Here is a 25,170-nt window from a genome sequence, read left to right as displayed (position 1 = left end):
ATGTTTATTCCAAGTCCCTGCTGAAAATCTGCTATTGTATTTCTGGTCAAGTGACCATTAAATTACTGCACTGTGGCATAACTGTTGAATGAAAATATAGTACAAGAAAATAATTGTTTTGGAGGTAGGGAAGTTGGTTTAAAAGGGGTCTTTCTTACTTCAAAAAACCAACAATCCAGAAATGTTTCTGACAGACAGCCCCACACAAAGGTTGGGGAACTTACAATATTTCCTTGTTTTCCATCTTTAGGATTTGAAGGATCTCTTCTTTCTTCGCAGTCCTGAGGTGCTGAATGAAGGCCAGGAAGTTTCTGACAGCCTCGGCCTTGGAGAGGTTGTCAGGCTGCAGGTATTTTCTGGTGGACTGCCAGTGCTCTGAGAGCTGCAAAACATAAACTGCAGGCTCATACCCCACTCATAACTGTGAACATCCACATTTACAAAGGGTGTTCTCCCAGGAATAAAATGTCCCTTGTGTCTGAAGCAAAAGCAGCTTTTTGTACCTTACCTCAATACACATGACAGTTCCCTGCCCATATCATACCCCTGGGACTTCCACCCACTCTGTGTACCATTGCTCTGTAGGAGGACTGTTTTTGTCTATTCATATTTAGCTTGAAGATCCTAGGGCAATAATTAACTGGTTTCTGGGTATATAGGTCATTTCATGGCTACACCAAGGGAATTGTATCCGAGGCCAGGCTTTGACTAACATAGTGCAATTTAAATAGTGCAGAACTTTAATTAACAGTAAAATATTTCAGAGATAAAATAATGAGAACTGCTGAAGAATTGCATCACGTTTCTAACTTACCTGCACCTCACTGAAAATCAATTTTCTGGTGAGCTCTGCAGTCTCTTTATTTTATTATTTGTACGAAATTCAATGTTTTGCTGTTACTAAGGTCTGAATTATTCATTTCTTATATCTATGTTTTTTAGAGTAGCATTTAGATAAAGGCAATTCTCACACACACTAAGTTATTCTATTGTAGTTTTAAAAATAGTATTAGGTTGTCACAAAAGTAATGGCAAAAAACACAATTACTTTTGCAACAACCTAATAAATAGTTCTAATTAACAGCATCTCTTGGCTTTGAAACTAACTGAAGAACTTATTTTTCATACTTTACTACTTTCCCCCCTAGTTTTATGAAATACTACCAGTGACTACTAACTCTCTAACTCTATAGTAATAACTTGCTGCCAGTTTTTAAATTATTCATTACTTCTAATAGGCAATGGATCCTTTTTTTTCTCTTTTTCAAGTGCCTTTTAGCTATCTAATCTTAAGAAGATATTCCAAGTGAAATTCCAGCTGCACTTAGCTAAAGATTTACTGGGTCATTTCTGAAGGCAGAGAGCATATCGATATGAATTCAGGTGTTTTTGTTTTTGTTTTACTTTAAAGAGCTGAAATAGAATTTACAAAAGCAAATTTGGAATTTGGAATTCCAAATTTGGAAAAGCAAATTCCTCAACGACATAAATAAATCCTTTTCTATAATAATTAAGAAATAATTATCAAAAATCTTAGATGGTTCATAATGTTTAATATCTATGGGAGAGAAATTAATAGTGCAGAGCATAAGAAAAGATTAGTTTTATTAGCCACCTTCCTAAATAATTTCCATCTCATACAGCATTAGAAAGTTACATTAGAACATTAAATGACATATGAAAAAAAAACAGGTAAAAGAAGAAACAATGTTTGAAAATGATGATTTTGTGTTAAAATGTTTCGTTTTTCCTCTAACTCAATTTCAGAAACCAATAAGCAATTACTGTCTTGTACTTTAAGCAAATTATGGTATTACATCTTGATGATTTCACTTTTCTGAACACCAGTAATATTGAAGGAAAGAGCATCTCCCTATAGTTACACACAGAGCATGAAGCCAATGGTTTGCTCTTCTGACAAGAGATTACAGATAAGGAAATGCTAGATGGTAAGTCATTTCTCTGAATGTATATCATAACTGATTCATGCAATAAAAGGAAAATTTTCTTTGTTGGATTAAAAATGTTACAAGATGATCTACACTTTGCCCCGGGGATGAGATATCGCATTTCTGACAGGAATTGTAGGGGAAACTGGGGTAAATAAATGTTTCCTAATTTACGCAAAGATCCTGGTATCCTTTTTCAGTCCTTGCAGCAATAATCAGAACACTGAGGCCAGTAAAGTATGTCACCTGTGGACAAATAACTATTATGTGACAGAACTTTCAAGGTTCAGCCTTTGTCCACATTCTTGATACCATATGTTTCCCCCTAACTTCATTAAGACCTCTATCCTCCCTGAATTCTAGATGTGACTTATTAAAGGCTGCCCTTAAGTTATAACACTTTTTGAGAGGAATGAATGGTAACTATTTGTTAATTATTGATGTGTCATGCACCATGTCAGGTGCATATTGTGAGACTGTTGTCATCACAACTCTGTGGTAGCTGGTAGTTCTTTAGAAACTGTCTTCATTGAATGAGTTGATGCTTTCACTGGAGACAAAATGAAAACAGAGTCTGATGTCATGATTATTCCCATATTTGTCTGCACTTACAGAAGGACATCCTTTACACTGGCTCTGGAAGACCTGCCCCACAATGGGAATGGCCGTGTACTTTGAATCAACTGCTTTGATTATGGCTGCAGCCTGCTTTCCAGACATCAGTCTTGGGCCTGCTTCGGTTGTCTTCAGCTCTAATTTCTGCCTGCATAATACCAAAGGGAAATGCTATATTATAATCATTCTTTTGAGTGAACAAGATACTAATTGCCATTCTTTTGGGAAACAAGATAGTAATTTATTCAAGTTGTATATAGCCATGTCTTTCAAACTGTGATATCTCCAGAGGTAACTGAAAGCTCATTATGAAGTCTTTCTGGAGCAACAATTATATCAAAAGATTTGAAAATTTAAGTTTGGATTTTCAAAATATTACGTCAACAGTATACAGGGAAGAAAAATTGCCTGGATGATGAATAAGATATGCAATGTCAGCTCTTTTGAATTTAGCCCAGCTTTCTGAAAATGGTATCGTCAATACAACCACGTGTTACTTATTAACCAAGACAGCTAGAAAATCTTATTTTCCAAAAATAGTCTCAACTATATTTTTGTCTGACATGCTCTTCCAGAACCTGTCTGTCATCAAAAGGTAGGGTCTACATCCCTCTCCTTGAACCTGGGTAGGACTCTGTGACTGCCTCAACTAATAGAGGAGACTGAAAGTAACACTGTGTGATCTCTAAGGCTATGTCTTAAAAGAGAATTCAGCTTTTCTCTGGCACACTATCAGTACATGTGCTTCAGAGCCTTGAGCTACTACATAAGAAGTCTGACATGAAGCTGCAATGCTGAGAGGCCACAGGGAAATAAAGATAGTTGCATGAGGAGCCTCAGATGTTTGAGTCTTTCCAGCCCATGCACCAGATACATGGGGGAACAACCTTTGAATAGTTTGACTGTCTGAAGCTACATAATAGATGCCTAGCAAGGCCAAGGCAAGCCTGTAAATTATGACAGAGAACAGTACAGTGATTGTTGCATTTTATACCACTAAATCTGGGGTTGTTACATAGCAATGGAAATCTCATAGGCCTGATAAGTTATTTAAAATATTTATTTTATATGAAAATATAATAACACACTATAGATATACCAGTAGTAGATGAAGTAGAATGCAAAATTCTATTCCAGATGAGACTTCTATAAAATTTCAAGCATTTTAATGAGGCATTTTTACTACTATTTCGCATCTATTTGTTGCTAATATTAGAGCTACTCCAGAGAAATTTTTTGAGAAGCAATGGCATAAGGTATAACACATTCACTGCTAGAAAACATTGTTTTCTGAATTAAAATCTGAAAATAACAGAAACTCTAAGATTTAAAATTCTAGTTCTTAATCCTATTAGAACAATTCTGTCCAGAGAATGGTCTTCAAATGATAAACAGGCCTAAATATTTAAGTTGCATAAGTCATATCAAAAATTTTGTCACATCTCTTTACTATGGAACTTTTTATGTTTTTTAACAACAATATATTTTTTAAAACTCTTAAAGAGAAAAATTACAAATGCTACCACTTCTTTACCTTAACATTAAAAACATTTGACAGAGAAATTAGAAAATGAACTAGAATGAATCAAGTAGTTTGTCTTCTTAAAACTTAAAACCTGTTCAATAAATAATTGATTTTTCATACAATTTTATTTAAAAAGTAATTATTTACCACGTGCCGTGATTTGTTGTAGATGATGTAAAAAATAAAGATGAACAAGATATAATCACTATTTTCAAGGAGCTCACAGTTGAAATGAGGAAGCACAATAAATACAGTCATGTGCTGCACAAGGACATTTTGGTCAATGATGGACCCATGTACGAAGGTAGTCCCACAAGGCTATGAAGCTGAAACATTCCTCTTGCCTAGTGACATCATAGCTGTCCTATCATCACAGTGCAAAGCATTACTCACGTGTTTTTGTCGATGCTGGTGGTAACACACCTACTGTGCTACTGTTATATAAAAGTATAGCACATGCAGTTATGTACAATACATACTTGATAATGATGACAAATGACTATTACTGATTTCTGTATTTATTATACCATACATTTTATTATTATTTTAGAGTGTACTTCTTCTACTTATTAAAAAAATTAACTGTAAGACAGCCTCAGGCAGGTTCTTCAGGAGCTATTCCAGAAGAAGGCATTGTTATCAGAGGAAGTGACAGTTCTATGTATGTTATTGCACCTGAAGACCTTTCAGTGAGACAACATTTGGAGGTTGTAAGTGCCTTCCACTGAAGGAAGACAGTGATATTGATGATCCTGACCTTGTGTAGGCCTAGGCTAATATATATGTTTATGTCTTAATTTTTAACCAGAAATTTTTAAAAGTAAAAAATAAAAATAAAAAATTTAAAAATAGAAAAAAGCTTATAGAATACAGATTTAAAGAAAAAATATTTTTGTACATCTGTACAATGTGTTTTAAACTATGTGTTATTACAGAGCAGTTCAAAAGTTAACAAAAATTAAAAAGTTTTTAATGTAAAAATGTTACAGTAAGCTAAGGTTAATTTTTGATGGAGGAAAAAAGTTTTTTAGAAATTCAGTGTAGCATAAGTGTACAGTGTTTATAAAGTCTACAGTAGTGTATAGTGATGTCCTAGTCTATGACATTCACTCAGTGCTCATTTGGTGATTCATCCAGAGCAACTTTCAGCCCTGCAAATTTCATTTATGTACCTTTTATAAATAAAGGTACACCTACATAGTATCTTTTATACTGTATTTTTTTGCTGACTTTTTCTATGTTTAGATACGCAAAAACTTGCCATTGTGTTTAATTGTCTACAGTATGCAGTACAGCAATATGCTATACAGGTTTGTAGCCTAGGAGCAATAGGCTATACCATATAATGTAGTGTAGGCTATGCCATCTAAGTTTGTGTATGTATACTCTATGATGTTTGCACAGTGATGAAATTGCCTAACAATGCATTTCTCAGAACTTATTCCCATTGTTAAGCAATGCATGACTACACACACACACACACACACACAAACACAAACACAGATCTATTTACAAATCAAGTATAATAATATAACAAAGAATAGCAAAGAAAATAAAAATTTTAGCATTATCTTACTTTGATACTATTTTCCCCTTAATGGTTTGTAGGAAATTCAGTCCAAAAGTGTGTGTTTCTTCAGCAAGCACAGCTATAACAAAGCTGTCTTCTATCTTATAGGTGGTGACAGATGTAGCTTTTGAACTGACACCCAAGACCTAAATAAATAAATAGCCATCTTTACAACAAGTAATCATCGTTTAAATTATCGAATCAAGTCAAATAGCAAACTGTCTTTCAGTCTACAAACAGCTTCCCCATTACACCCATCCCTCATTACTAACACCTACAACTTATTGAAATGGGTCTATTCATTACATATGTGTGAATTTGTAGCCTAAACTGAAAATTACAAATGTTTCAAAATTCTATTTCTACTTTATTTTTCTATTACATTAATCTCTACAAAATATAATTATTTGAATGCCTCAAAGAAAGTGACATCTATCATACCTGATTTGGGGTCGTAAATCCAGACCTCGCTATTTTGCATGAATCCAAGGCCTTAATTTTGATCACTTTGTCTTGATGAGCCTGGTAGGTCACTTTACAATTTCCAGAGATATCTACCTAAAAAGAAAGGCAAGGGCATAATGCTTGGGATTCCTTGTGGGCCATTTGAATTCTAATGAGAAGTGGCTTGAAAATTGAGGTCTCTAATAGGCCATAGGGGACTTTTTTTCTCCCCCAGGATGATAAAATACAAAGACAAGAACAAGGTTTCTGGTAGCTCGTTGATTCCCTCCCATTCTCTTTGGTTGAGTGTCTTAATAGCACCTTCTCATTTTTTTCACGAATAATGTGGGATTTCCTACTTCTCTCTAAATCCAATTAAAGTTAGACAAATGGCCAGTAATAATTGAAACTTCGGATAAATGGGTAATTCTGTGGCAAGGGAGTTGATTGTTAATCCTGTATCTAGATTGTGTGTGTGTGTGGTGTGTGTTTGTGTAACTTCAACTAGCTGAACATGATTAGAAATTCTTAAAATCCTGTGGGATTAATTAAAATCCGGTGGGATTAACTCAAATCATCATTAGCTACATCATCAGTTTGAGTTTAGGCAAATGTAACCCAATACAGACTCTGTCAAGCTTCTCTGAGCTTTTTCCTGGGGCCTCTGCCAGCATCACAGAAGCAGAGGTCTCTTTTCTAGCAAGCTAACCAACGTTCTTTTGGTCCAACCCTACCATCAGATTTTTCACCCACTCATGGGCTGGTTGAATTCAGTCTAAGAAACTTGGACTCCAGCCTTGACTCCAGGTATGATACTGGAAGATCCACCTAACTTCTCTAGTTTCTTCTTTTGCAAAATGAACAGTGTTGGTATAGACCAGTGGTTCCCTACATTGACAATGCATCCAAATAATCCACAAAGACTGTTAAAATACAGATGTTTGACCAAGCGCGGTGACTCATGCTTGTAATCCCAGCACTTTGGGAGGCCAAGGCGGGTGGATCATCTGAGGTCAGGAGTTCAATACCAGCCTGGCCGACATGGTGAAAGACTATCTCTACTAAAAATACAAGCTGGGCATGGTGGCACACACCTGTAATCCCAGCTACTTGGGAGGGTGAGGCAGGAGAATCACTTGAACCTGGGAGGCAGAGGTTGCAGTGAGCCGAGATTGTGCCATTGCACTCCAGCCTGGGCCACAGAGTGAGATTCCATCTCAAAAAAAAAAGATGTTCAGGTCCTCTCCGATCTACTGAATTAGAATCTCTGGGATGAATATAGGGAATCTATATTTGTAACAAGCCCCTCCATGGTACAGTCATGCACAGTGATGTCTGGGAACCACTGGAATGATCCCCACGAAGCTCCTTTAGTATAAATATTTCTAATTCTCTCTACCTTGTAATTAATTAACAAAACATTGGGATAAGTGGCAATTGTTTCACAGGCAAATGCGACTTCACTACACAACTCACCTTTTCTGAGCATTACCTTAGTAGTAACTCTTCTACTGAAATTGTGTAAGTAGAAATCCTTACAAACTTTATTGAGATGCTGAATCCTTAATAATATTGGTAAGTACCTCATTGGTGGTTCCAGAGCTTAACTGTGTCTGAAATAGGCTAGCCAGGCCTCTCTTGATATTTTCTATGGCCACTGCTTCATTTTGATACGAGTAGAACTCTTTGACCTGGTGGGGAGAGGGGAACAGAACACAAATGAAGCAAAAATGCATCATTTATCAGATTTAAATAAGTGTCAGGCAAGGTCAGATTCTTACCTGTATTAATCCTGGGAGAAAGAGATCTGACACTCCAAATCTGGAATTTCCTTTTTGTGAAAAGAAGCTATTTAAATCTCTGAGACCATCAGAATATGAAGTTTAGGGAGACTGATAATGAAGGCTCTTGCATGATGGGCACAGCATTAGGAAAGAGCACTGATATAGGCTGGGAGCCTCATGAAAACAAGGATGGCCCAGGGAAGAGAAATGATGAACATTCTGTTTGAACATGTCAGCATGTTCTCTACCTGTAACAGTGCTTGAAACAAAAAACAACTAAGGTTTAAAATAATAGCAAATAAAAAGGTTCTTGGACAAAAATGGCAATCACTACCTTTGAGATTCCTGAGATGGCACAGCCTTTATGGGCTATTGCAAGGCCCCAGGCATGGCCATAATACCCATGGTCAACATTTCACAGGGGCAATGTTTTCCACCCTCCAGAGCATTTATGTTGGTATTGGGTAAATATATATATATATATATATATATATGTGTGTGTGTGTGTGTGTGTGTATACATATATATTCAGAAGGCAGGAAAATTTGAGGTTGAGATTGCTACTGCTGCATAACCTGCCCCAGGCACTGCTTTGAGGTTTCCATCAAAAGGCAGAGAAAGGAGGTTGAAATGAGGAGGGTGACTATGATTTGGCAGGAATAGTAAGCCACTTAGCTTTGTTTTATCATCTTTGATATTTATAGGCACAGAGATGATAAGTGTCTTTTGCCATTTTGATAATTTAACTAATGTTTAAGAAACAAGGATAAAAGTACAAAGCGAATTTAATGGAAATCACCTTGCTGGTTTTCACCCTGTAGACTTGATACACATCACACAATTTAGAAATAGAGGATAGATACATGTTCCCTGTAAAAATTCCCAAGGTCTAAGATAATTATAGCTGAGCATTTCTACCAGAAATATCCTGAATGCCTTCCTAGTACTCTTTAAAACCAACCATAGCTTCTAAAGTAAAACATAAAGCTCAATAGCTATGCAATGAATCCAAATAATACCAAGCTCAGTAATTTAGTCTACATGAAAACTCTCTTGTGCCTTAGAAGAAGAGAATACTTTTCCTGAATTATCCAAACAAGTGTCTCAAATCTCTATTTTTACTTCCTACATATACTCTGCCTAGTGATAGATTTACTAGGTACTTTATCTGGCAATCAGTTTTAGTCATTAGACTGCACTAACCTATAAATGTTGGAATAGTGTTTGTCCTACTTAGAAAGGAACTGGAATAATGACCTCAGTGTCTGAAAATTCACAGTGTCATATTCTCAAACAAATCACTGGCAATATCTCAGACCCAAGCCTGAGTTTCTGAAGTTCTATTTTGTAACCTGTATCTCCTTCCTCTAATAATCACAGTGTAATTTCCTTTTCAAATATTTGGAAGTGTATCTCCAGATATCATGACCATTAGAAGTTCATAACTAGGTTGCCCCAAAATAGTCAGAAGTGTTCACTCAGTGGCAATGCACACATGTCTATATGGCCCATGTCTTTTTGGTATGAACCTTAAATACTTTAGAAAGCAAGATCTCCTAAGTGGGAAAAATACCAGTATTGTCACCACTATGTCACTTTCCTTCCAGGCTACAAAATGTACCTGAGCTATTTTTAAAGTTTTACCTAAAAGGTAAGGAAACCCAGTTCTTGGATTTAATCTTTGGACTGTGCATAAGGTTCAGTGCTTATCTGTTACTGACCCACTGTAATGGATCAAGTTTTGATCTTGACCTCTGGATCCCTTAGAAAATGGTGTTAGAGCCCTTTTTCCCTCCTGGCAGGCTGAATGATAGATATAAACTGTGAGACACAAAGAAAAAAGTTTTTTTCATCCTTTCTATTAGTTTTTATTGCTTCCCCAGAACTAGAAAAATGAACACATCTCTTTTTCTTTTATGTGACTGCTACTTCTAGGGCCTAAATTTTGTTTCTTTAGTGTAGACTGATGAGATCCAAAGTGAAGATAGTACTGATATCCATACCAGCTAAATGTCAAAACTGTTAGAATTGAGCTGCCTTGCAATCATTTAAAAAATAATAATTTGAAATCAGAATTTTGCAGTTCAAGCCACATGGCTGTCACAGCAATAATCTTAAATTTATTATTTCACAACAGGAACTGAGTACGTTTTATTATACTCAGGCCATAAAGTTGATTACTTCATTCAGGAATGAAATTAGTTCTGAACATCCAAGAGCACAGGGTTCTTATCTAAATTCACAGTACTCAGAGTTTCCAAAGAACAGCAGCAGGTACGACCTGGTTACAAACGAAGTCTTTAACCCAAGGAAACCACAGCTAGAGGGAGACTGGGTAAAATGGCTGGGAAGGTGGTGCAGTGCCTCTTCCAGCCAAATATGAGGGGCCGGTTTCCTCTTGAAATAGGTAGGCATCATTCATATTGTTTTTTCCTTAGGAAGAAGATGCCTTTCTCCCCACCTTCCTTTACATTTATTTTAAGAATAAGAGGAGACTAAATTCCATTAAGTGGCCAAACAATAAAAATAATAAAAAGAATCCCAGCAAACAAAGATTAGTAATTTTATCTTTGATATCTATCTAAGACAGAGCATGTCTAGGAAATGACACACTGGAGAACAAACAAGTAAAGAAATATACAACAAATTTCAGAAGGACTTTCAAGATGTCGCATTTCTTGTGGCAGTTCAGTGTGTGTACAAGAGCCATGCTGATTTAGAGAGCAAATCAATGCCTGGAAACAATACAAAATAAAGGTCTGACTCAGCAGCCACGTGGCTAATTTAATCAACACAAAGCCAAAACCAGAAATGGAAATCTGGTAATTATCCAGTTAATTGGAGCAGCATTTCAGGCCAAAAAAAGAATCCATGGTATAACTTGAGGCATCTTTCACTCGTTAGCATTAATCAACTTAATCAGATAACTGTCACGTTTACAACTTAATGATTTGTAGACAAAACTAGAGTCATGCCCACTTATGTAGGGAAGATGAGTGGGCATGGAAAAAAGAAGATGTGCAATGAATATGTATCTAAGTATTTTAATGGACTCTCTTTTAAAATGTAAACATGAGAGCCTCAGAAGGGAAAGGGAGACAGGGGGAGGTCCGGAAGGACAAAAATTACATGCTGATGAGCATCCTTGAAATCTCAGAAACTTCAGGGAGCACAACTTAATTTGAGCCTATGGTAGAAAATGCTCTCTAAGAAAATAGCCTGTCCATAGCCTTACTCTGCCTGTCCATAATTTCTCTCATAGTAAACTGAAATGATAATTTAAGTAATGATCTTTCTGACAGTGAAATGGCCAAAACTTCCTGTTGGCTTCTTAGTCCTCATTGTTAAGTTTTTTTCCAACAAATATTTTATTATATACTTGAAAGATACGATGATGTACTTTAACCTGTGGTTACAGTAAATCATCGCAAATCATAGCTCCTCTAGAATTGGCCCATTGCAGTTACTAAAATAATGATGTGGCAGTTCCATCCCAGCCTTTGAACAGTGAGGGTACTGAGTCCTTTCATGTGTGTAGCAGAAGACTTTGTACTCAGCTGCTACCAAAGGAGCTATAAAATGATTGGTTGTCATTAAGATTATAAATGCAAATAATATCTAGGAACTCAAGTGTCTTGCCACATTGGAAGCTCAGAGAAGAAAATAACAATATTTCGTGTTGTTAACAAAGTTGAGCCATAAGAAAATCAAATAAGTCAACTGATCTCATGATGTAAATAAGGAACACTACAAGTCAACCAAAGAGGCAGGCATTTCTCCAAATACTTTCCAGCTGGAAGACAATTGACATAGAAGTTTGAGCGTAGACTCTATTTCAAATCCCAACTCCACCACCTGCCAGTTGTATGACCATAGGCAAATTTCCTAACTTTTCTTAACTTTGGTTCTTCATCTATCACAAGAGGTTGATAAGGCAGCCCTTACTGCTCAGGGCCATTACAAGAATAAAAGAGACAATTCGTGTAATGCCTTTAGTCAGCACCTAGCACACAGTAAGTGCTTAGTTTGTTTTAGCTATTATTAAGTAAACAATAAGTAAAACCTTTATCAAAGTTCAACTCAGTTGAGCCCCATATAATCTTATTTGTTTATCCTTTATTTTAGAAGTATCTATATTCAGTCTCCCCTATGAGCAAGGTGCTGAATAGACAGATACAACTCTGCCCATGAGAAACTTATTCTGAATGTGGAGAGCCAAGACATAAAAGGAGAGTGACAATACACTGTGATAAACGCTTTGATAGAAATAGGCCCAGGGGTTTGGAAAGATGTCGGAGAAGGCTTCATAAAATATTCAATGCAAGGCATAATTCTGGGTGCTTTGGGGAAGGAGGGAGTGGAAGGGCATGGAGGTGAGGGGAAGAGGCTGAAATACAAAGAGGAATTGGATTTTTTCTATCCAACACCCATAATCTAGCAATGAACACAAATGGCCAAAAAGAAAGTGATAAGGGTCATGAGTGAGCTGCAAAGTGCTAAGAGTATTCTAAAGAGTGATGGTTATTTCCAGCTGGCTGGAAGAGTGTGAACTTTATGACAGAAATGGCATGTGAGCAGTCAGAAACATGGCAAGTATTTTGACAAGTGGAGAAGGAAGAGAAAGCATTCTTGAAGATAGTGATTCATATTTGGTTGTAGGCGAGGTGAAAACACAAGATTTCTTCTTGTGAGTTCCTTTTTAGAACTTCATATAAAAATGTGCATCATGATTAGCAATATATATATATGAAATGTCCAAAGTATTTGTTTTCAAATACTTCAGTTGAAAATAAATAAAGTATTACTTTATCAGTATATAAAGATCAGTTTTTCTTTATTTTGAATTTAGAAAGTGAAATTTTAGAGATGTATGGAATTATAACTCTAATGTTCCCTTTCTGTTTTCCTGCTTTTGTTCCTAAAATTGAGCTCTCATCTTTAGACACATTTTTATGTATGTCAACACACTATCTGTAATTTTCATAAACACACATATGTAATGCCTAATAATCAACTTATCACAATTGTTTCTCAATTCCAAATTTATTAAGACCATTTTAATTCACTATAATCAAGCTATAAGTAATGCACACATAGAATTTTTAAAACAGATTTTCAAATGGATATTATAAAGTGTTCAATCATTATTTTAATATATAAAATGCTTTTCCATGTCATAGTTTTAAAATAATTTCTAAAGGCTTTAAAAAACTCTAGACTTGTCATACCCTTTTAAAAGCTTTAACCTTGTACTTTAGCCAGATATCGATAATCTCATAACAAATCAATATTACTAATCTAAGTTGGATCATTTCAGTCTCATAATTTGTCTCCTTTCCTGAATTCATCCAATCATGCTTTGATGACTTGCTTTGTTACATTATGTTTGTAATCCCTTATAATTTGATGAGAAATTTACCTTTTAATAATGCCTTTCATCAATAAATAAATAATTGATTCTACTATAAAGATTTCCAGAAAAATAGGAAACAAATTGGCTAGTAAATGTAAGGGAACCCAGGGCATTGATTTAGTTTGGAAACATTTAATTTACAATCTCTGTTCTTTAGTTCTTGAATAAATTCCATTTACCATAAAAGTAGTTACAATGTGATTACCTCAAAATAATATCTACTGAAGGGAAGAAAAATATGAAGTTGGAGAAAAAGTTGTGGAACCTAAACGCCCCTTTACCTTTCCATGGATTAGATGAAGGAGCATAGGTCTTTGCAGAGCTTCCAAGTTTTCCTTTCCCATGATTTTAGATGGACTTTTTCCTTTGAAGATGCTCTTCTCTCCTCTCTGCTGATTCACATTTTCAACATTTACATCCTTCATCTGGAGTAACAGAAAGAAACCTGTTAAAAAAACTTCCTGTGTCTGTCTTCATCAGAGTCTCTCTGAAAATAAAATGATAAAGAAACGGACAGAGTTGGCCACAATTTCTTCTGCCATTTTTCAGTTCATGATTTATAGGACCTTGCCACTCACTTTAAAAGAATGGACAAGGTATTTAAAAACTAGGTTTTTTAATAAGGCAAAAAATAGCAATACTTAAAGAATTCTGTGACTTTAGGCTTAAAATAACTGTGACTTGAATGTGGTTCTTTCCTATCATTGCCACTCTTCATTTGTTTTGTTTGGTTGCTGTCTGCCTGATCACTTCACTTTCTTTACCACTTGTTGAAAAGGACCCCTGCCCCATTCTACCTCATCTGTGTAAATAAAAATAAAGTCTAATTACTGAATAAGGAGGAATATAATGTTTTCTGGAGAATAGTTTACTGTTGTATTGAGAAATGGCTCAGAGAGATGGATGATGATGCTTTGATCTAACCTGGAAAACACAAGAGCAATTAGAGACATCCAAAGAAGCAAATATCACTTGTAAATGTATTGCTATGACACCTCAATATAAAGGACACCAGCAACTACTTGTTCCAAGTACTTTGTCCTATGTGCCTGTTTCACACCAAGATGTAGAAGAATAACTGACTTTACTCAAGGAATCTATTATCTTTAGGTTATGGAGAAGCAAATAAGGGAATCACCATATATTACAATTGGAAAAGTCCCCAGAGACCATCTAATTTGACCTCCCTTCTCAACACATAAATCTAAACCATTTTAACTGACCAAACACTCTTATTCAGGGGAGTACTTGTTTCCTTCCTCAGGAAGAACATAGACTAGGTTTACTCTCTCTTCAGTAATTCCACCTGTTGTATCAAGGAATGCAGGAACCTCCTAACTGGATCTCCTCTTGAGTCAGAGTGGTCTAAATTGTTTTTCATACAACATGGATTATTGACCCTTCTCTCCCAGAATATTTTGAAAAGACTCTAGTATAATGTCCCTATTAATATGATCTATAGAATTGAACACCATATTGTGGTTGTTTACCAGTATATACCTTCTACTGTCTGTTTCAATAACTTGGAAAGATCAGTTCACTTTTCATCAGCAAAACCTTTAAATACATAGAACTGCTTGTTTTGGTGATAGATAAGAAACTAAATGGATGTATAACCAGGAACCCAATACAAGTGTTGCCCAATGGTACACTTCTCAAAAACTTCTGACATCTAATCTATGCATTTATCTGGTAGAAAATGCCCACCGTGATTTGGATCAATTGGTCATCATCACCATCAGGATTCCTCCATAGTAAGGCCACATCCACGTTGGAGGAAATGCGGTAGCCCATGCTGTCTTGCAGTTTTCCTTTGCCCCGATCAAGAAGAACTTCAGTGGAGTACGTGAGCTTGTACAGCCGGTCATTATTTAATGAGAGACCAGTTGTGTGACCTGCATAAAGATAATGACACATATCCAGTTTTCATTGTAAGGGAACATGCTGTCTCACCATCAGTGCATCTCTCTACCACAGTGGGGCTCAGGAAGCTTGGTAAATATTCGCTGATTGAAACAAGGTTCTACTTCATCTGCTGAAATCATTGACTTGAAAAACATAGATAAACAAACAAAAAACAAACAAATAAGCTCCCATTTCAGAGAAACTTACTTTGTATTCCTAATGACTTATCAGATAGTGCCATGGTTGAACTATAGATATTTTGAGTTTTTTTTGTATAAATGCCATTGTATTTCTCTTAATTATATGAACATGATTTCAAGTAGAGGACCCACCAGGATTTGGTTTATAAATTTAATATGAGCCATTCATAATTAATGTATTATTTAAATGCAAGCAGATCAATGCCAAGGTAATTTTAGTGGTTAGAAGGAAGTTCTTTAATTTGGATATTTTTGATATTTAAGAAACATCTCTTCAGTGTAATTTACTCTATTAATGTAATTATCAAACTTTTAGTACAAAGGTACATTTCAGCATTGCACATATGTAACTTTAAATTAGATGTGCCCAAATAAAATAATGTTTTACTATATGAAATCTTAGTACAGGCTTAAAGTTGGCATGGGATAATTTAAAAAGATCAAATAGTATACAAATCTGTACTGTGAGCCAAGAAAACTGATGTATGAATGAGTTCACACAGTAGCCAATACAGTTTACCTAGCCCAAAGAAATGCCAAGGAGCAAGTCTTTCCCAGAGATGACTTAAAATGTATGGTCACATAAAGCTTTTTTCTTTTGTATATTTTCTATCTATGGCTCTCAGGAGATAGTTAAAAAAGACTTCAGTTTACCTTATTCCTCAATGCTAATGGGGTTGCATTGCCCAGTTTACTATAACACGCAACCATAATCTTTTTTTCTCTCAGGAAATATACATATGGGGAGAGTGACAGAAAAGGGGTTTGGGGTGACTAGACAAGAAGCAAAGCAGCTGAGAAAGGTGATAGCAAAAATTACTTTGCAATGCCAAAAAATTAAGAAAACCTCTGAAAAGGCCTTACCCACCTACACAGTAACAATCTGTTCACTGTCTCCTCTACCTACGACAGCACATACTTGCCCAGAGGAAATGGTCAAAAATCCATCATCTGCATGTTATGTGTATTAATTTATTTAATCCTCACAAAAATCTAATGAGGTAGGCACTATTATTAGTCCTTTATAGATGAAGAGACTGAGGGGACACAGAAACTATATAATTTACCTAAGGTCACTCAGGTAATTCATCATAGAGACATGAGTCTTTTTTTTTTTTTTTTTTTTTTTTTGAGACAGAGTGTCACTCTGTCAGCCAGGCTAGAGTGCAGTGGCACCATTTCAGTTCACTGCAACCTCCATCTCCCACGCTCAAGCAATTCTCCTGCCTCAGCCTCCTGAGTAGCTAGGAATACAGGCGTGTGCCACCATGCCCGGCTAATTTTTGTATTTTTAGTAGAGACGGGGTTTCACCATGTTAGCCAGGCTGGTCTTGAACTCCTCACCTCAGGTAATCCACCCACCTCGGCCTCCCAAAGTGATATAGATGTGAGCTACCACATCTGGCTGGAGATATGATTTTAATCCAGGCTGTCTGTCTCTAAAGATGATGCTCTTATCTATACTACGTATCTCTAAAACTATAGGTTGAATTATTTTCCATTCCTAGGCAGTGAGCTAGAAATTTATTCATTCATTCAACTAGAATATAGTGAGTACCTGTTGAATAGTAACTACTTTTTAAGGCTCTGGGACTACACCAGTTAACAAGCAGAGAAAGGCAGAGAAAGTTTCTTCTTCTTTCTTTACTTTTTTTTTTTTTTTTTTTGAGACAGGGTCTCACTCTGTCACCCAGGCTGGAGTGCAGTCGTGCGATCTCGGCTCACTGCAACCTTCATCTCCAGGCTCAAGTGATCCTCCCATCTCAGCCTTCTGAGTAGTTGGGACCACAGACTCACGCCACTAAGCCCAGTTAATTTTTGTATTTTTGTAGAGACAGGGTTTTGCCTTGTTGGCCAGGCTGGTCTTGAACTCCTGAGCTCAAGCAATCCACCCACCTCACCCTCCCAAAGTGCTGGGATTACAGGTGTGAGCCACCGCAACCGACCAGCAGACAAAGTTTCTACCTTTTGTAAATTTAATACCCTTTGTAAATTTTCTACCCTTTGTAAATGTAAATTGGAATTTACATTTAAATGCGATGGAGAAGGGCAATAGAAAAAATGAGTACATAAGCAAGTTACATAGTATGTTAGAAGTGCTCATAAAGAAAACTGAAGCAGGAAAGGGAATGGAGATGCTGAGAGAAAAACCTCTGTGGAAAGGTGACATTTTGGACAAAGGTTTTCGGTGAGCCACATGCATATCTGTGGGAAGGGCATCCCCTCCCCCAAGTCCTACCCTTTCTACCCCTTCCCCTCACAGAGGAAAGTAGTGCAAAGAAAGTGCAAAGGCCCTGAGGAGGGCTCCTGCAGGTGTAATGGAGGAAGAGCAGGGAGACCAAAGAGGCTGGAAATGAGTAAGTAAAAGACACAGTGAAGGAGATGAGGTCAAGGAGGTACCTATGGGTGGCAGGAAGATTTGGGGAGTTTGAGTGAGATGGGACGCTGCCATAGAATTTTGGGTAGTGAAGTCACATAATCTGTCGAAGCTTTAAAGAAAAGGGATGAGGATTTTCATAGGAATCAAGAAGAGCCAGGAGAAGGAAGCATGAAAGGATCTAAATGTGTATACACAAAACCAAGCTGTGTCCAAGCACCAAGTCAGGCAGAAGCTGAGGTGTGAGACACAGAAGGCAAAGAGAGTCAGGAAAAACCTTGAAGGGGATGAAGGCTGGGATTCCCTCTTATCTCTATCTCTTCTGCATTTTAACTGGGGACTCTATAGCGGGTTCAAATACTGGCTTTCTGGTCAGGAAAAATATTTCAGTCAGGCCTTCTTTTTATGACATCTATCAAATTCCACATAGGGTATAAAGGAAATACATGTTGTCTTATCTAATCCTCAGAGCAATTCTGAAAAGTAAGCATTGTGCGACAGCAGATAGAAGCTGACTCCAAGTTCAACCCAACATAGCAAATATAATGCAGATTTGATGTTTAAATTTACCAAAATCCAAGTTTTGTGGACTATATTAAGGTGTCTTCTGGTTATTTGTAGGAAGGTAACCTTTCCTAAATTCCAAAGCCTTCCAAACTATTATGTTATTCACTTGTTTTCTTACCTCTACTTTACTGGCCATATAATAAATCAATTTTTGACTATAAGTAGGAAATGTTAAAGCACAGAAAAGAATGGGCCCTTTATTCCTCCAAACTGTTTCCTACCTCTTTCAACAGGAGATAAAGCCTAAAATGGTTCAAATAAGGTGGACTGTGCTAGAGTGTCATCCTCTTATACTTTCCTTTTTGATAAGTATTTCTCTGTTTGTGTTTTGCAGAGATCTGGCAACACTGGGCATTGGGGCATGTCCCATTTATATTGTTGACCTAATTCCTTTTGTAGGATAGTGCTCTTCAGAGTATGTATAAGAATATTTTTTTATAACTGTTGTTAGATAAAACCAAAACAGAAATTAATATTAGCCAAAAAAGTCAGAATCTCTTTCATTTGCCCTTCAAGTGCATTTAGAATTTTTAAGTGACTTAAAAGCAACAAAACTGTGAGTTTTGAATCTTCAAGAAATATTTTTTAAATACTCCTTTGTCAGATTTATATGAGTACAATCACTGATAACTGGTTAGCCAAGAAGACAAAGCAGAGCTGAGTTATTGGTGAGGTTTGAAGAGACAAGCAGTGATGACGAGGGTGATAGGTAATGGCATTTATGATAACTGGTTAGCCAAGAAGACAAAGCAGAGCTGAGTTATTGGTGAGGTTTGAAGAGACAAGCAGTGATGACGAGGGTGATAGGTAACGGCATTTATGAACCCAACAGAAAACTAAAGGGTCAGAAGTTAAAAAAGAGGATGAAGGGTAAGAACAAAAAAGAACTGGAAGATGATTAATAAAAATTGACTAAAAAGTAAGGGTGGGGTGAGGGATTGAGAGAAAGCCTGGAAATGAAGGAAGTGTACAGGTTTAAAGGTGACAAAATTAAATAGAAGGTAAAAATACTATATAAGGAAAACACAGAGAAGGCGCTGAAAATAGTTCAACCATGACCAAGTATAATCAAGAAAAAGTAGGGAAAACTTGAGTCTTTAGAAAGTTCACACAGCAAATCATATAGATGTGCTCTTTTATCCTAATCCTAATACCCTCTTCAGATTCCAATCTGCCATTCAATTTTCCTTTTTTTCTTCCTTCCTTCCTTCCTTTCTTTTTTTTTTTTTCTTTTGAAACAGAGTTTCGCTCTTGTTGCCCAGGCTGGAGTGCAATGGTGTGATCTCAGTTCACTGCAACCTCCACCTCCCAGTTTCAAGCGATTCTCCTGCCTCAGCCTCCTGAGTAGCTGGGATTACACGCATGCGCTACCACGCCTGGCTAATTTTGTGTTTTTAATAGAGATGGGGTTTCTCCATGTTGGTCAGGCTGGTCTCGAACTCCCAACCTCAGGTGATCTACCCACCTTGGCCTCTCAAAGTGCTGGGATCACAGGCATAAGCCACCACACCCAGCCTCAATTTTCTTTAGATTCTAACCTGCCCTCAACATCCACCCAGATCTGAGGATTTACCAAACAGTTGCATTGGTAATTTAGAGATGAGTTTTGAGGCAATGAGGCATGGGATCCCCAAATTTTAAATGGACTGATTTTAAGGTAAACTCTTCACAAGTTGTTTGCTAATTAATGTCAGTTGTTACAAGGGCAAAGAATCTATAATTAAATCATGGTACCATAATGCAAAAAGTTATTCCAGCTAAGTAAAGAAGCTCTCAAGTTGTACACTTTTAATTTATGATATCAGCATAAGCAACGTACCATGATGCTGATGAAGCTTAAGCTCTCTTGCCCAGGATCCTTCCAAAGACTCCAGAAGTGGACCCTAGCAATGTATCCACATGCCATATCTTTTTCAGTAACCTTTGCAACAGTAAGATATTTTTGTAATCTTTTCTCAAAAGTGGCCCCTAAATTATATATGTTTCAAGCTTTAAAAATCTAGATTTACTACTAAGCTTGTTTACAATAAACTGTAGCTACCTATAATATTCTAAACCACATTTTCTCATTTATGCCATTTCCCAATTATGCCATTGTCTAGTGTATATTTAAATCTTTTATAAGTATATTTGAAAACATGAGGTCACCCGATTTTCTAGTTTACAAAATGGGAAAACAGGAGAAGCTCATGATAAGTACCATGTCTCAATTATTTTTCTCAAAATACTTATGGTATTAGGTTTGATACTATGGTATTTAAATCACACATATTTTGACTACTCAACAGTTTATTTGGCAGATGAAATAGTAAGTTCTCTATATAACACTCTCAGTCAGATATAATTTATAAATCTTTTTATTTCTTTTGTCCAAGTAAGAACTGTATGTTTAAATAGTAAATATTTAGAAATTGGTGAAAATATTTTCTTTCATTCAAGAACCTACAGTGTGATTTGCTGAGGTGAACTGGTTTAAATTTAGCCCTCTATTGCTCCAATAATGAAGATTAGGTTTTTTTCCTCATGTGGAAATTTTCTACGCAAAAAATCCTGAGGCAAACTTTACTTTAATATCAAAAGCCACATTTATCCCTAACAGGTTTTAGAAGTTTATAAGTGAATTGTTTTCTATCAATTACTTAGAGTACATGGTTTTAAAATTGGTCCCTATAATGCTAAGTTGTTATATCAATTGGTTTTTAACAGTGTGTCTTCCTAAGAAACTAAAAAGCGATCATTTTACATAATACAGCATTTGGAAAACCGATGTTTATAATCTAGCTGATCTGAAACATGATTCTATATTAATACACTTCACAACAGTTTTATGAAACCATTCCTCATAAAGTGTTTGTTTTTTCTCTTGCCTTTTCAATGGTATTAATTCATATGTATTTTTAAAATTAATTTCATCTTAAAATAGAAACTGTAAGCAGCAACATTATTTTTCCAAAGATAATGTCTTATTTCTTTAATCTATATCAGGAAATTTAATTTTCTTTAATTCACTATGAATTCTATAATTTTTTAATTGTAACAGAATTAAATACATGTTGTGCCATTTCATTCATAATTCTTTGGCAAATCAAATGCCTTTTTCATTGGGTCTAATTCTTCTTGAGGTCACATTGCTAAGCAACTAAAAGAAAATTTAAGAACTGGGTTTTTTTAAAAAATCCTCATTTACAATTCAAATGAAGGAGCTGCATTCAGCATGACCAACAGCAGCAGGTAACAATAGTGGGTATCTTTTTGCCTTCTTTTAAAAACAGACCATGAATGAGAAATTGAATCAAGAACACACTGGTCTGAAGAACTGAAACTAAAAGAAATATCTGTTTTCTTAACGTTCGTAGGGATTTGAATTTGGTTTTCATTTCAACTCAGCCATGCTTTCACAAACATTCCAAAGTTACATGGTTTTGAAGATAGTTTAGTTAGAAACTCTTTAACTATTCACTCACACAAACACACACACACGCACGTATCTGCCTCCAACTCCAAAGATGGAAATTAAAGTTTAGCAAAAGGCAACACAAACTTACCTTTAACAGATGCTGAATATGAGGAAATGAAGCAGAGAAAAAGCACAGCAAGAAGAATCATATTGACCAGCGAACCTCAACTGCATCCAGTGCCCAGCTAGGAGTCACTGAGAAGTGGACTCTTTCAATGGCAGCCAGTGAGGGAGTGACCCTCTTCAGAACCTGCAACAATCATGTTTATCTTTGGGGAAGGTCAGACTCCAAACTCCAAAATCAGGACCTAAGTTCACTGAAGGGCTCACTATTAATGATTAAACGTAGGTGGGCTGCAGTTTTCAGTCTCTCACTCTTTTTAATTTTTTTTCACCCAGTGAGGAAACTTTAAATGTTTTCACTTTTGAGAGCTAAACCAAACCAGTCTACCATCCTATAAATGCAGAAGTACTAAGGGGCATTCAAAGAAAAAAACTGGTGGTGATACTCCTTTCTGCTTAATACATAATCATCATTATGCCTGTAATAGAAACTGCCTATATTCACATTACGATACTATGTGGGAGGGTAGTAAGGATTCTCAAACTCAGCTAAACCTAACCAAATTTTAATATTTCTTGTATGGACATCTTTGAATTTTTATAATATTTGTATGCTATTATAAAAAATTAACACTGAATTTTAGGATTTAAATTTAAACTGTTAAGTCATACCACCACCAATCACTTCAAAATAATGTTAAAGTAGATAGAACTTTCATGAAACATAGATGATTGTCCTTATGTGTGAAACTGTATGAGGCTGGAGCACATCAGCATTGTCTGTCGTTAGCACACTGGCAAGCCAATTGAGTATTTCATAGTAGACCTCTATTTGTGTCTGTGACAACACACATTTGTCTGAGTCCCCAAACAGGCTGGATGCAGTCCTGTCCTTTCTGAATCTCATTTCTAGGAAGAGATTAAGAGGGGGAATTCCAGATCTTAGTTCTTTTGCTACAGAATATTAATTAGAAAACTTCTGTAGCATTAAAGCAAATACCCTAGTATGGCTAAGGCCATACTAACTGAAGCAATCTTTGTCCCTGGAAACTCCCATGAGAGAGACCTGATATGAACAAAACCTACTAACCCTACTAGAGCACATAAAGCCTGCTAAACCTACTAAACCTATTAAAATGAGGTGACTTAAGCCGCCTGTGGGAATGTTTTGGCAAAGAATGGAAAAATGTGCTAGCAAAGGGCTATTTGAATGTATTTAAAAATATTTATGGCCATATTTTAGTATAAAAGGAATTACTAAATCTACCCTGGTCACTCTCAAAATCCTTTTCTCAAACCCTAACCTTGAGCTTAAATCTTCCAGACAATCTAGGTAAAAGATAGTAGACTTGATACGGACACAATGCAATTTAAAATGTAAAAATCTACAAAGTTAAGCATATTTCCTCTTGAATTATATCTTTATATGAAGATCGAAACATGAAAATTGTTCTTCTAGTGGGATTAGAATTTCATTTGCTATCACAAATTTTGTATAAAAAATATAGCTATAGTACCTAGCAAAAATAAATTGTTTGGTTGGAGAAACCCCCTTAAGTTATAAATACGAAGTTTTCCAGGAGTTAAACAGAAAAGTAGCTTTGTTAAAGAAATGTAAGTTTTTATGAAGAGTAGGGATTTTGAATACAAGGCAATGTGAAAGTGCTTTGTTACTTTCCATTTGAATAGATTTCTACAGTTTGCCACAATTTCTGTGATACATACATACATAGGGATATAAAATCATTATAGTCACTTGAACTTTACTTACGTATTTATTTAAATTAAAAGCTAGTTTGTATTGTATTTGATTGTATGAGAGCTGTCCTTATGTATTTTCATTTGAGGCTCACAGTTACAAGACCTTTAATGTTTGTGGTTAGACTATGTGGTGCATGATACGTGTCCTTCGGGTAAAGTACTACTCGTTGTCAAGTGTTTTCCAGAGTCCAACCAATAAAAGACATATCACTATTGCCTAACAAACTAAATTCTATTTCATTTGAGCATTTGATTTCCACTAGAAAGCTCCTATGGGTCACTGTTTTAAGTAGCGATTTCAACATAAGATGTTCAAATAAGGCTGCTTCTGCTGGTTATAAATAACATCATCCTTTTATAAAATATAAACATAACTTTTTTTCTTTTTACAAGGACATTTTAGAAAAGACTTCTTGAGATTGTTTCATTACAGATGACATAAGAATGCCAAAGCCTTTCCAAATTCAGCAAACTCTGTGTATCGAAGAAGTATTCTCTTCTGTTACTGTTGATCAAGCACAGCAAACACTGTGCAAGTATGTGAGCACTACCTCCTAAAACTCACCAGCTATTTTACATAACATGTGAAGCAGGGCAGAAGCAAAGCACAGTAAAAAAAACAAGAGCTGCCATCTATGGAACCATTACATACTTTGTTAATCACCTTACGTTTTTATAGTAATCCTTACAACAGTCATTTGACATATTAGAAAAATGAGTCTCAGATTAATTTACTGAAGTGATATTAGGACTACAGAAAAATAAACCTTGAAACCTAGACCCAAGTATTATTCTTTGCTTAAAAAAAATTACAGGTGGGAAGTGAGAAAGAAATTGATTTCTTACAGATGACATGCAATTGTTAATTGGGACTGTCTTTCCAATAAGTCATCACAATTTTGTATGAAAACTAACAGAGCCCTTGATTTTTGTGAATTTGTGGTTAGACATTCAGGCTGAATATACAGGGGTAAAACTGATCTATGATAGTTAGATCAAAATCAAATGATGCATTTCAAAACAATGCTATTGCAATGAAATTCCTTTGGTAGTACATGACACTGTGAAATATTTGCTATACTTCCATTTGTATTGATAAATAAGGAGACTATGAAATAAAGATGGATGATTAATTCCAAAGTACAGTTGTGTTTCTGTTGAGTGTCAGAGGTTGTCAGCAGTTACGTATTTTCTTAGATTAGAAGACAAATGAACTTCACCCCACTAAAGGTTGGAAGGAAATGTATTACCCTACTAGATATAGAAAGTCAGGATGTATGAAAGCTATGTGAAAAAACAGTCTGTTTATAACATTGAAACACTTTGTTCTTAGAAAGAAGCATGACATTAATGAAAAAAAAATTTAGAAGGACACTTTAAGTTATTCCTACATGGTCATAATAGTTTAAAATCTAAAAGTATTTCAAATCAATGAGGGAGTTAGCATTTTGAAAGAATCTTGAAAAAATTTCTTAAAAAAATTCTTAATGTGATGACTTTTTTTATTCCAAGGCAAAATTATATAGGAATACATACAATA

General features: G+C 35.8%; 1 protein-coding gene and 1 long non-coding RNA gene across 3 annotated transcripts in view; one reads left to right on the top strand and one right to left on the bottom strand.

Moving 5' to 3' along the window:
• Nucleotides 1–25,170, bottom strand: part of MTTP (microsomal triglyceride transfer protein) — a 59,319-nt gene that overhangs the window by 26,575 nt on the left and 7,574 nt on the right. Inside the window, exons 1-8 of one of the 2 annotated variants that reach the window (XM_063723546.1) lie at nt 21,895–22,138; nt 15,008–15,195; nt 13,582–13,725; nt 7,687–7,794; nt 6,101–6,217; nt 5,666–5,805; nt 2,562–2,712; nt 225–382 (exon numbers count right to left, since the gene is read on the bottom strand). In XM_063723546.1, the coding sequence (XP_063579616.1) occupies nt 225–382; nt 2,562–2,712; nt 5,666–5,805; nt 6,101–6,217; nt 7,687–7,794; nt 13,582–13,725; nt 15,008–15,195; nt 21,895–21,955 (1,067 nt within the window). In that variant the 5' untranslated portion in view covers nt 21,956–22,138. Of the gene's footprint in view, nt 1–224; nt 383–2,561; nt 2,713–5,665; nt 5,806–6,100; nt 6,218–7,686; nt 7,795–13,581; nt 13,726–15,007; nt 15,196–21,894; nt 22,139–25,170 lie in introns of those variants that run through there. The other variant, XM_063723545.1, reaches the window with a different exon arrangement.
• Nucleotides 251–4,211, top strand: LOC129059041 (uncharacterized). Its single transcript, XR_008524658.1, has 3 exons — nt 251–349; nt 1,768–1,949; nt 2,564–4,211. It is a non-coding gene; the product is annotated as an uncharacterized LOC129059041 (long non-coding RNA).

This window comes from Pongo abelii, chromosome 3, assembly GCF_028885655.2.
Source record: "Pongo abelii isolate AG06213 chromosome 3, NHGRI_mPonAbe1-v2.0_pri, whole genome shotgun sequence".
NCBI classification, from domain to species: Eukaryota; Metazoa; Chordata; class Mammalia; order Primates; family Hominidae; genus Pongo; species Pongo abelii.
The sequence above is the reverse complement of the archived record's forward strand: the minus strand, read 5'-3'. Positions and strand labels throughout refer to the sequence as shown.